At 54.2% G+C, this 12,375-nt stretch overlaps 1 protein-coding gene across 1 annotated transcript in view; it reads left to right on the top strand.

The window, feature by feature from the left end:
* The window catches only part of ARHGAP8 (Rho GTPase activating protein 8), a 73,611-nt gene extending 61,594 nt beyond the window's left edge, over positions 1 to 12,017 (top strand). Inside the window, exons 9-13 of the mRNA XM_087448765.1 lie at positions 3,068 to 3,141; positions 5,888 to 5,965; positions 6,727 to 6,855; positions 9,122 to 9,225; positions 11,611 to 12,017. Coding sequence (XP_087304891.1) covers positions 3,068 to 3,141; positions 5,888 to 5,965; positions 6,727 to 6,855; positions 9,122 to 9,225; positions 11,611 to 11,934 — 709 coding nt within the window. The 3' untranslated portion in view covers positions 11,935 to 12,017. The remainder of the gene's footprint in view (positions 1 to 3,067; positions 3,142 to 5,887; positions 5,966 to 6,726; positions 6,856 to 9,121; positions 9,226 to 11,610) is intronic.
* The last annotated feature ends 358 nt before the right edge of the window (positions 12,018 to 12,375 follow it).

The raw sequence follows: 12,375 nt of genomic DNA, 5'->3' as shown, positions 1-12,375 counted from the left end.
GAGAAGAGTGACAGCAGATTTCTCGTTGTAAAGGTACAAGCTAGATGGCAATGGAGCAATATCTCTTTTAAATTTTCGAAGTTCTCATCTTTTTAAGGGCAAAAATTGCCAACCTAAAGTTATATACGCAGCAAAAATCTTTCAAAAATGAATGTAAGTAAAAACTTTTTCAGATAAACAAAAGCTGAGAGAATTTATTTCCAGCACACCTATGCTATAAGAAATGTTAAGGGAAGTTTGCCAGACAGAAGAAAAATAATGCCAAATGGAAATTTGGAATCCTCACAAAGAGTGAAGGTTGCTGGAAGTGGTAAATATGTGAGAAAATAAATTTATTTTCTCACTTTAAGAATAGCTTTAGGGCCGGCTCTGTGGCTTAGCGGTTAAGTGCGCACGCTCTGATGCTGGCGGCCCGGGTTCAGATCCCGGGCACGCCCCAAGGCACCACTTCCCCGTCCAACCCGAGGCCGAGTCCCACGTACAGCAACTAGAAGGATGTGAACCTATGACATACAACTACCTACTGGGGCTTTAGGGGGAAAAAAATGAATAAATAAAATCTTTAAAAAAAAAAAAAAGAATAGCTTTGAAAGTAAATTGTTTAAACACATAGTAACAAAGTAGTGTGGGGTTTATAACATGTTGGAGGATTGTACAAGGTATGACATTAACAACACAAAGGATGGGGTTGGGGAGTGGAAGGTTCTTACACTGTAAGAAAAGTAGTATAGTGTAATTTGAAAGTAGACTGTACTACAATAAATGTGCATTGTAAAATTAAGGCCACCACAAATAAAGAGATACGACTGGTATATTAATGGGGGACATAATGGAATGCTCAATTAAAAAATTAAAAAATCCTCAATCAGCAAAACGAAGTCAAGAAAAGAGAGAAAAAGGAACAAAGAGTAAATATCAAGTTGGTGGATTTAAAACTAGCCATATTGATAATGTAGGGGAGGAAGAAATATTCCTCTACCCTCTATGTTCTTCTGGCTGGTCTAAGAATTAGATTGACATAAGACAGAGTAACAGGAGAAAATCAAACAAAGTTTAGTAACATGCATACACGGGAGACAGCCAGGAAAACTGAGTAACTTGCCAAAATGGCCGAAGCCACCACCTCAAATACCGTCTTCAGCTAAAGACAAAGGAGGGTGTTGGAGGTCCTGGTCTGGGACTTCAAATGGGAGGAAGGCAGTTCACATGGAGATGGAAAAGCAAATATTTGGTAAACAAATGTTTGCAAAGACAATGGGACATGGAGAGGACTTTGATCAAAGGGGCCTAGCTGGGTTCCTCCCTGTCTACCACACCTCGTTCATATCATACTGTAGTTACACACGGTGACAGCTCCTTCCTGGACACGCCTTCTGTCTTAAATTCTTTTAGGCAGTTGGGGGGAAGGTCAAAGTTTCTTCCTGAGTTTTATGCTCTTGAAAATAATCAAGCCAAAGAGACACGTTTTGGGGTAGCAAATTCTGCTCCCCTCTAATAATTACATTAAATGTAAGTGGCATAAACATATTCCAATAAAAGAGATTCTCAGATTGGATTAAAAAAGGAAGATCTTACTGATGTTTAAAATATAAAAATTTACAAGACTGTTATGGTAAAAGTAAAAAGAGGTACTCTGTAGCCACCAGGCAGAAGACAGCTGGAGTGGCTTTATTAACGTCAGACAAAGTTGACTACAGAACAAGGAATAAGCCCAGTGACAAAGAGGGACATTTCATAAAGATAAAGAAAACATAATAGTCCTAAAAATTTATGGACTAGTAACAGAGCTTTAAAATACGTGCAGCAAAACCTGGTAAAACTGAGAAACAGACAAGCAATTCTAATAGGAGACTTCAGTACCCTTCTCTGTATAATTGGTAGAACAAATAGACAGAAAATCAACAGTCTAGAAAACCTGAACAACGCAATCGACCAAATGAACCTAACTGACATTTAAAGAACATGCTGCCTAAGAACAGCAAAACCCATACTCTTCTCAGCTAGGACGTGGCAGAGCCAGATCCCAGCCAGGAGTGTCTGACCTCAGAGCTCTTTTCCCTCAATCCACACAGCGTCTCAACATGCTGCCCCGGGGCCAAGAGGATTCAGCAGAGGAGGAAAGGGAAAAGCAAACGTGTTAAGTGGGAGCCCTGTGGGGGCAGTGGAGTGACCACTGTGGGCGGCTCTGGCTTCAGATCCCGACTCTGCCAGCTGGGGTGGGGGTGTGTGCACAGTGTGTATGTGTGTGTGTCTGGGAGGGTCATTCTTTTATGTTTGTACATATGTTTTAAAGTTCCCTTATGTGAATTAGCATTGTATTAAATTAGCACAGTAGGAGACTTATTGTTAACAGCCTGTCCGAGGCAACATACTGGGTTTCCATCAAGCATGTTTTCTGATTGATCGGCATCCAGTCCAGGTCTCTGAGTTCTGCTCTCCTGGTCAAACCTTCTCACCCTCTGGGCCCTCCCCTGTGTGTGTCCCTCTGTCTGGAATGCCCTTCTTTCTTTTGTCCTCTGCAGGCTCCTACTCATCCCTCTAAACCCAGCTCAGGGGCCGGCCCCGTGGCTTAGTGGTTAAGTGCGTGCGCTCCGCTGCCGGCGGCCCGGGTTCGGATCCCGGGTGCGCACCGAGGCACCACTCCTCCAGCCATGCTGAGGCCGCGTCCCACATACAGCAACTAGAAGGATGTGCAGCTATGACAGACAACTATGTACTGGGGCTTTGGGGGAAAAATAAATAAATAAAATCTTTAAAAAAAAAAAAAAAAAAAAACCCAGCTCAGACATTGCCCCGTGTGAAGCCCTCCCCAACCTCCAGGTCTCCCCTGTATCATGTGCGTCCCTCTGGGGGAGCCCTTAGGATGTACTATCATTTTTATTATTCCTCTCTCTCTTTTGGCCACTGGACCACCTGCTTCCTGAGGGCCGAGACTGCATCGCTCTCCCCCTGTCCAGCTCCTCAGTCCTGTGTATTCACAGGGGTGCAGAGAGGACCAGAGCCCTGTGCTCGCCATGATGGCCCATCACACGCAGGTGAAAACTGGCTTTCCTTTCTCTCCCCTTAGCCTCAAAGACAAAAATCAAGGTGAACTGATCCCCCCTGTGCTGAGGTCCACAGTGACACACCTGAGAGAGAAAGGTGAGTGAGGGCTGGCTCAGCCGGGGGATGTGACCGCTGCGAGTGTGAGGCCGTCTGGGGTCCCGAGCGCCCACAGGCCGGGGAACTGGAGGAGCTGGAACCCGTGCAGGGAGGGTGACCAGGACGGGACGGGGCTCAGGCACAGTGTCTCCAGCTGTGGGCTCTGGACCCGACTGTCTGGGTTTGAATCCTGGCTCCACTGTACTAGCTGTGTGGACTTGGGCCACTTACTTACTTTCTCTGGGCCTCTGTTTTCTCATCTCTCCAGTGGGTTAATAACAGTCCCTGATTCACGGGGTCGTTGTGGGGCCTAAAAGAGGTGATGCGTGTGTGTAAAGCCTTCAGACAGCTCTGGTCCATGGGAAGACCCCCATAAAAGGGCCTCTGACCTGATAGATAAGTTCAGTCCGCAGATGCCATTGCCTGGGGGGAGGGTGCACTCAGTGACTTGAGGGGGTGAGCCTGGGGCCAGAACTCAGATCCAGGGAGAAGGCGCGTTGAGGCCGCTCTTACCCTTGTGGGAGGAAAGTCGTGCTGGGGCGGGGCGGGGGGGTAGGCTCTGCAGTACAGAGCAGGGGGTGGGTGTGTTGGACAGGGAGTGGGAGCCACCCCTGCTGGGTCCCTGGTGGTCTGCTCCCCGTGTGCCCAGGAACTGCATGTTCTCATTATAAAAGTTTCTATGAGACAGCGCCCCTCCCACTGGAGGATCCGTGGTTGTCATTTCTCTCTACTTTGTCGTTTGTAGTACTTCCCATTCTGTTGCGTGTTTCGGGAACAGAGGAAAGACAGCGCATACAGACCGAAAGCCAGAAACTGTGGCGGGGGTCTCTCTTTTTCTAATGTATCAATTCCTTTATTTATTAAAAAATAAAACAAAACACAAAACAGCCCAGAGTAGGAACTCGGTATGTGTTTGTTGAATGAACACGAGAATTAAACATTCAGTCCTTGGACACCCACCTGTGTCCAGCCCTGGTCTAGGCACCGGGGTTGCCACTGTGACCGCGACACACCCGCAGGGGGCTCGCAGTCAGGACTGGAAGATTCTCTCTGTTACGTTTCCCCCGTTAAGCTGTAACTGTGACAACCACAGAATCGCACAGACAGGGACGAGCTGGCCATAGAGATCAGGGAAACCTGAGATCTGACAGCTGGGCGGGAGGGCACGGTATTAGTTTCCTATGCTGTGTAACAAAAAAAATCACTGCAAACTTAGCATGAATGTCTTATTTCCGCAGCTTCTGTAGGTCAGAAGTCCAGGCACAGGGGGGCTGGGTTCTCTGCTCAGGGTCTCCTGGGGCTAAATTCAAGGTGTTGGCCAGGCTGCGTTCCCTTCTGGAGAATCTAGGGAAGAGTCCACTTCCACACTCATTCAGATTGTCAACCAAATTCAGTTCTTTGCAGTTGTAGTTCTGAGATGCCTGTTGCTTGCTGGCTGTCAGCCAGGGGCCCCTTTCTGTTCCTAGAGGCTGCCTGCTTCCTTGCCATGGGGCCCTTCCCTGGAGAACTTCCTACATGTCGAATCCTTGCCCCCATGCTTTGAACCTCTGTTGCCAGGAAGAACCTATTTCCTTTAAAAGCTTGCCTGACTGAGTCAGGCCCACCCAAGATAATCTCTGTATCTTAAGGTCCACTGCCTTGGACCTGAATTCCAGCTGCAAAGTCCCTTCACTGCACACCTAGATTAGCGTTTGATTGAATACCTGGGAGAAGGTGTGTGTACCCCAGGGTCCAGGAATCTGAGGGCCATCTCAGAATTCTGCCTCCTACAGTCACTCAGCCAAAAGAGAGGGACCAGGCCCCCAGGCAGAGGGACCGGCACATGCAGAGGCTGGAGGTAGGAAGGAGCATGGAGCCAGCAGGAGGCTGGAGGGAGGGGTCAGAGGGGCAGTGGGGCAGGAGAGTGGATGGCCAGTAGCCAGACCACACGGGTCTGTGGTGAGTGTCCACGGGAAGCTGTCCTGTGGCTGATGAGACAGGGAAGGGCTCCACACAGGAGCCGATCAGATTTGGATAAACATGTTGCATAGCTCACTCAGCTCCAGAATGGAGGAGAGATTGGGGAGGGGCGGGGGGAGAACATGGGGTCTGGGGCCGGTGCTGTCCCAGAGAACTTGGACATATTCTGTATCTGCACTGTCCACAATGGTCGCCACCCGCCGCCCGTGGCAATAGCCCAATAGAGCACTTACTATGTGGCTCTGAGTTGGGTGACTAGATTTTTAAATTTTAATTAATTAAATTTAAATCGCCAGGTGCAGCTAGCAGCTATCGTATTGGACAGGTCAGCTCTAGAGGCTCGTGGGAAGAAAGGGAAGCAGCATGTTCGGAGGCCTCCTGGGTGCCGGGCACGCGCCGGGCATCATCCCATTCAGCCCTCGGAGGCAGGGGCTCTGCAGACGAGGCAGCTGAGCTCAGAGAGGCTAAGTGCCTTCTCCGAGGTCACACAGCTGGACGAGGCGGAGTTGGACGGCCCTGGCTCTGTCTGACTTTAGTGAGGGTCTCTTCCCATCTCCTCTCCTGGGGCACAGAGGTGGGCAATCAGCTGGGGTTGGGAATGTGGCAAGTTTGACTTGAGAGGAATAAATACAGGTGGAGGTACTGGACAGTGGAAGAAAACAAGCTAGGCTGGAGGGCATTCCCTGCCAGCCACAGGAGGGCGATATGTGGGCGGGGGAGTCACGGAACGTTAGGGAAACCTGATGTGCTAGGACCTGTGAGATGCCCGGAGGCTTTCTCCCCACAGGACTCCGCACTGAGGGTCTGTTCCGGAGGTCGGCCAGTGTCCAGACGGTCCGGGAGATCCAGCGGCTCTACAATCAAGGTGAGTCGGCCTCCCAGACCCCCACCCTGCGCCTCCCAGCCAGCCAGCCGCACAGCCCTCCGGGGCCTCAGACCCCTGATACCCGAGGCAGCGTGGATACCCCCCAACCCCCAAAATAGCCCAGGGCCAGGGGCAGCTGCCCAGGTGAGTCCTGTGCCCAGCCCCCAGCTCCCGGGGGCAGGTGGCCGCACGAGGCCATTTTGCTGTAGGGTTTCTCCACTCTAACCAGGCGGACAGGTGGTTTGAAGCGTAGGGAGTGGTTTCGCGGCGTCTCCATTAGGCGGCTCCTCGGCTGCCCGCGTGTAAACCTGCAGGTTAGGAGACATGGCGGGCGGCAGAGCCGAGCCGGCCGACGACGTTAACGTAGCAGTTAGCTCGCTCACGTGGAGGTGTCCCCTCCACTCCCGTGCAGCCTCGTCATTCCCGCGGTCGTGCATTCACTCATCAAGCGAGACGGCCGGCCCTTCTCAGCCCTGTGTGCCGGGCCCTGACCTCCGGGCGCTCATTCCTAGGCAGGACAGAGCCACACGGCAGAGACATCAGTGGCACGCCCCAGCCTCCGCTGGGTGCCCTGGAGAGGCGGAGGAGGGCGGTGACAGCACCCCCGTCTCCAGGAGAGGACAGAGTCCCGCCCCAGACATGCGGCCCCAGCCTAGGCTCTTCCTCTCAGGAGCCTTACAGCCGTTTTGCGTCAGAGCCCGTTGTGAAGCAGGAATCCTGAGCCCAGAGGTAGAGCTCAGACGCCCGATGTTCTGGTCCAGGGAAGCCCGTGAACTTTGACGACTACGGGGACATCCACATCCCGGCTGCGATCCTGAAGACCTTCCTGCGGGAGCTGCCCCAGCCGCTGCTGACCTCCGAGGCCTACGAGCAGATTCTCGGGATCACCAGTACGTCCTGCTCCAGAGGTGGCCAGGGGGGCGGGGGCACCCGGCCTCCTCCTGTTTCCATCGGGCACTGCCGGCCAGGAGAGGGGGCTGCCCCCATCTGGACCCCTGCTGAGGTCCTTGACCCCTGCTGGCCTCAGCCAGGCCACCACTGTCTGTCCATAAGAAGCACAAGTCACTTAGGGGTAAAGCTTAGTCCGTGGCCTTTTTGCATCAGCAAGTGGGGCTGCAGTGGGGCAGACACTGAGAATTTTTTTAAATGCTATTATGATGGAAACAACACAAGCACATAGTAAAAACACAATTGCACAGTACAAGAGGCTCAGTAATGAAATGGGAGGCCCCTGTCCACTCCTTCGGGCCCACGCCTGCACCCACCCTGGCAGCAGTCTGTGTGGGGTTTGCTTCTCTTCCCAGGACTGCCCCTCACACATGCTTTCTGAGCCTTGGGCTTCTTTTAACACTACACTGTCTTATTCTTTCCTCCTCATATGCACATCTACTCATTCTTTTTAATAGCTGCGTAGCGTTCCACTGACTTTATTGTTTTACAGATAACCATTTAGGGCTATTTCCAATTTTGTTTTGCTCCCTGCTAATTTTAAGACTCGGCTAGTTCTCAAGTTCCCATTGTTGAAAACCGAGATGTCACCAGAGGCTAAGGATGCTGGTTGAATTGTGACTCAGGCATAGGGTTGCCAGATTTGGCAATAAAAAACACAAGACACCCAGTTAAATTTGAGTTTCAGATAAATAATGAATACTTTTTCAGTACGAGTATGTTCCAAATATTGCACGGGACATATCTATACTAAAAAGTATTTTCTGTTTGTCTGAAATTCAGATTTAACCTGTGTCATCTATTTTGTCTGGCAACCGTATTCAGGTGGGGTGTGTTTCTTCTTGAAGTGATGCAAAGGCTCTTGCAGGGAACGCTCTGGAGGAAATGGGCTTTCTGGGTGGCCTGTGGTATCCAGGGAAAAAGGAAACTGCTGCTGGGATGACCGTCCAGTGTCTAGCGAGGAGGCTAAGAGCACTGGTCAGAGCTGAACAGATCTGGATCCAAGCCTGGGCTTTACCTTGCATTAGCTGTGTGACCTTGGGCAAGTCACTTAACCTCTCTGAGCTCACTTCCCTCGTCTATATAAAATTGAGGCGGCTTTAAGGATTAAATATGCATAAAATGCTTGGCATGGTTCCTGGCACACAGTAAGTGCTCTGTACATTTGTGACAAGCAGCGAGCTGGCCCTCCAGCTCGCCAGGGAGTATTCTTTCTTGAAGGGACCGTAGTGAGAGCCGGAGGGGACCTCACACCAGGATGCACTCTGGGACCATAGTTCTTAGCAAGATGAGGTTGAGGCTGGAGAGCTAAGATTCTGGGCAGCAAGACGGTGGACTCCAAGCTCATTGGTTCCGTGGAAATACTAATTTCACAGGAACTCCTTGTCCATTCAAATTGCCCACCAACAGCTTGAGTTCGTGGAAGAATGGCTTCTATTAAAAAGCCAACGAGAACGTTCACAGGAGGGGATTTTGTGTCTCTCGTCAGTGGCCGTGTTGGTAAAGAGCACAGTGTTCGTGGTAACCCCGCTCGAGGCTGGGCGGTGGGGCGGGGGGTCAGCGTGTTGGGGCACTGGGGTGTGAGTGTGTGTGAGTGTGTGCATGCGCTTCTGTGGTGGGAGCTTGGTGAATGCTCGTTGACTGGTGAGTTTGACTTGAAGTGTATGGAGCTCAGTGGAGGATGTAGTTAAGAGGGACCTGGGGGTGGGCGTCTCAGAGTCTGGGACAGCAAATCCAGGCCCTGGTGGATGTGGGGACCTGCGCTGCTGGGAATCCTAAACAGGTCACGCGAGTCCAGAGCAGGGCCGGCTAAGCGTGGGCCAGACTCAACTCTGTCATCGTGATGCAAAAGCGACCGTAGACTGTGTAAGTGAATGGGGATGGCTCTGGGCCAATAAAGCTTTGTTGGCAAAAATACGCCCTTTGGCCCTTGGGCTGCGGGTTGCCGACCCCTGGCCTAGACCAGTCCCATTTATAAAGAGATCTGGCTTTACGGGCCTTCTGGGAGGTAGTAGTTACGGTGGGTGCTCGTTGTGCAGAAGGGACCAGAGCTCAGAGAAGAGAGGGGTTTGTGAGAGCAGCCACATGACCAGGGAGTGAGTGGGGCTCCAGGCTCGACCGTGGGGCTGTCGTCTTCCCTGCGCTCGTGCCCTCCTCTCAGGAGGGACCCAGGAGGGAGCCGGCTCAGGAAGGACTGGGCCGTTGCAGGTGTGGAGAGCAGCCTGCGGGTGACCCACTGCCGCCAGATCCTGCAAAGCCTTCCGGAACACAACTACGCCGTCCTCAGCTATCTCATGGGCTTCCTGCACGAGGTGAGTGGGCAGAGCAGGGCCGCTGAGGGGAGGCCGGTCTCCGTGCCTGGCCCCGAGGCCTCGCCCTCCACGTCCATGTCCGCACAGACCAGAGTCTGGGTCACACCCTCCCTCTGCCTTGGAACGCCACTCCCCGGTCCTGTGCCCAAGGCCTGGCTGGGCAACAGCTCTGCTGAGAAACCCTCCCCACTGCCAGGCAGGGTCAACCGTGCCCGCCCCCGCCGCTCCCGCACCGAGGGGCTGCCCTCCGTTAGTGCCCACGACCTTCTCTATCGGGATCCTCTGCTCCCACGGCATCTGCTGCACTGGCTGTGTCCCGGGCCAGGGTCTTGAGCCTGACACACAGTAGGCGCTCACTGCCTGTCTGTGGACTGAGCAGGCCATTCCTGTGAAGGGAACACATCACCAGGCCCATGACTGTCGTAACAGACTGCCGTAACAGACTACCACAAACTGGTCACTTAAAACAGTAGAGGGCCAGCCCCGTGGCTTAGCGGTTAAGTGCGTGTGCTCCGCTGCTGGCGGCCCGGGTTCGGGTCCCGGGCGCGCACCGACGCACCGCTTGTCAGGCCATGCTGTGGCGGCGTCCCATATAAAGTGGAGGAAGATGGGCACGGATGTTAGCCCAGGGCCAGTCTTCCTCAGCAAAAAGAGGAGGATTGGCAAGGGATGTGAGCTGAGGGCTGATCTTCCTCTCTCACACACACACACACACACACACAGACTAAATAAATTTTAAAAAGAGTAGAAATTCATTCTCTCACAGTCCCGGAGGCCGGAAGTCCAGAGTCCAGGTGTCACAGGGCTGTGCTCCCTCTGAGGCTCTAGGGGAGGACGCTTCCTGCCTCTTCCGGCTCCTGGTGGCTCCAGGGGCTCCTGGGCTTAGAGCTGTGTCACTCGTGCCTCCGTCTCCACAGGGCCTCCCACTTGTGCGTCTGTGTCCCACATCCCTCTCCTCTCTCTCATAGGCACACTTGTCATGGGATTTAGGGCCCACCCCAATCCAGCAGATCTCATCTTGAGATCCTGAACTGCATTACATCTGCAAAGACCCTTTTTCCAAGTGAGGTCACGTCCACAGGTTCCTGGTGGACTTATCTATTGTGGGGCCGCCGTTCGTCCCTCCTGCAGGGCGACAAGACGGGCAGTGAGAGAAACACCTCTCACGGCTCTGGCTCCGGGCTTAGCGCCCCTCCTGGGGAGGGAGCAGCAGCCGGGAGGTCAACGGGGCAACTGGGTCAGCAAATCCAAGTGGCCGCCCCGCCCCCAGACCCCCGGTCCTCCCTCGTGTAACTGTTTCGGAATCGCCTCACCTCTGCGGGCCAACTCTGTCACGCTCCCTCTCTGTCACCCGATTTAATTTCTCAGAGGCCAAAACTACAAGTCACCCTGCTAACGCTCCTCTCATTCCTACCTCTTTTCATTAGCTGGAGACAGGCTTGTGTCTCGGCCTCTGCGGTGCTGACCTTACCACGTCCGGTGGGGCTGGCCGCTGCCTGGTGTTGGCCCCGCAGCGCTCGGGGCCTCAGCGGGCTCGCCTGGCCAGTGCACACCGTGGGGGCTTGGGGGTCAGCCGTGGGGTAACCAGGAAGGGCCTGCTGTCTCACTGAGACAGGGCTTGGGCGTGTCCGGTCATCCTCACCAGATCTACTGGGGGGGCGGGGTCACCCAACCGTGACCCCCTCTCCAGTTCCCTGCTCTCTTGACGTGGTCCTGTTTCTGATTCTCGGAGGTCCCTGGGACCCAGGAGGTGAGGAGAAGAGACCAGGCCTTGCGCCCAGATGGGCCCACATGACCCAGCTGGCCACTGACTGGCCACACGACCTTGGGCAAGTCTCTTGCACCTTCTGGGCCTCAGTTTCCTCATCTGTAAAATGGGGGTGATGAATCCTTCTTCCTGGGGTGCTGTAAGTGTTGGCCGAGGCGGACGGGGAGCCCCTTTGGGGAGGCAAGCTCTTTACACCCTCTGGTCAGTCCTCTGACGACCCCCGCGTGCCGGCTGGTCTTGACTATCCTGACTCACTGGCCAGAGTGCGGGGGTCAGAGAGGTCGTCCGGCTAGGAGGGGACAGCACTAAGCCCGTGGCTGGGTGACACCAAAGGCCGTGCTCATGCCTGCTGTGCTGGAGACCCCCTGGAGGGGACCTCCCGAGTCCCCTGGAGTGGGAGAGGAGACTCTGGGGTGTTGAGATCACAGAAGGTCAGAGCCGGAGGTCCCTCTGGTCGTCAAGGCTGATCCCTTCCTTTTACAGATGGGGAAACTGAGACCCGGAGCAGGGAGGTGGCTGCACAAGGTCACAGCCCTGGCCGGTGGCTCCCAGCCCCGTGCTCTTCCTGCTGACAGAACCCACGGGTCACTCCCCTGGTCTCGTGTGTCCTCCTCCAGGTGTCCCGGGAGAGCATTTTCAACAAAATGAACAGCTCCAACCTGGCCTGCGTCTTCGGGCTGACTTTGACCTGGCCGTCCCAGGGGGCGTCCTCCTTCAGTGCCCTCATGCCCCTGAACCTGTTCACCGAGCTGCTGATCGAGTACTACGGAAAGGTCTTCAGCGCCCAGGAGGCGCGTGGGGTGCCCGGCACCGGCTCCACGGAGGCCGGCGAGCAGGGCGGCCCCTTCGCCAGAGGATGCACCGGGGACGGACACGCTGCAGGCCCCATCCCGCCCGCGGTGCCTCCGCGTCCCGTGACAGAGGCCAGGAGCCCCCTCTAGTGCTGGACGTGCCATGTGAAGTCTATCCATCTGTGCACTCGTTCTGTGTTTTGTAAACTTGCCATTAAACGAACTTCTCGTGACCTTTCTGGTGAAAATTCCGAGGCTCTGGTTCTTTGGCCCTTGAGCTGTGGGCTGAGATAAGATAATGGACCTGTTAGGTTCATAACCAGCGTGGCTTACCTGACAACGGGCATTTATGGGCTCGGGCCTTGTACCCGGCATCTGCGGCTGTAACGCTGTGTGACAGACCAGTAACTTAAAACAACAGCTATTTGTTACTGCCCACAGGTCCGTGGGTCGGCTGGGCGGTCCTGGTCTTGTCTGGGCTTGCTCACATATCTGGGCCAGCTGAAGGTCTGCTGGGGAGACTGGGCTCTCCACAGGGTCCCATTTCCCTCTAGGAGGCCAAATGGCCAGGTCCCCACGACAGAGGTGGAG

Source organism: Ceratotherium simum, chromosome 25 (assembly GCF_057802395.1).
Source record: "Ceratotherium simum simum isolate JZ-2026a chromosome 25, ASM5780239v1, whole genome shotgun sequence".
Classification (NCBI taxonomy): domain Eukaryota; kingdom Metazoa; phylum Chordata; class Mammalia; order Perissodactyla; family Rhinocerotidae; genus Ceratotherium; species Ceratotherium simum.
Note: the sequence above shows the minus strand (reverse complement) of the source record. Positions and strands in the feature narration are given on the sequence as shown.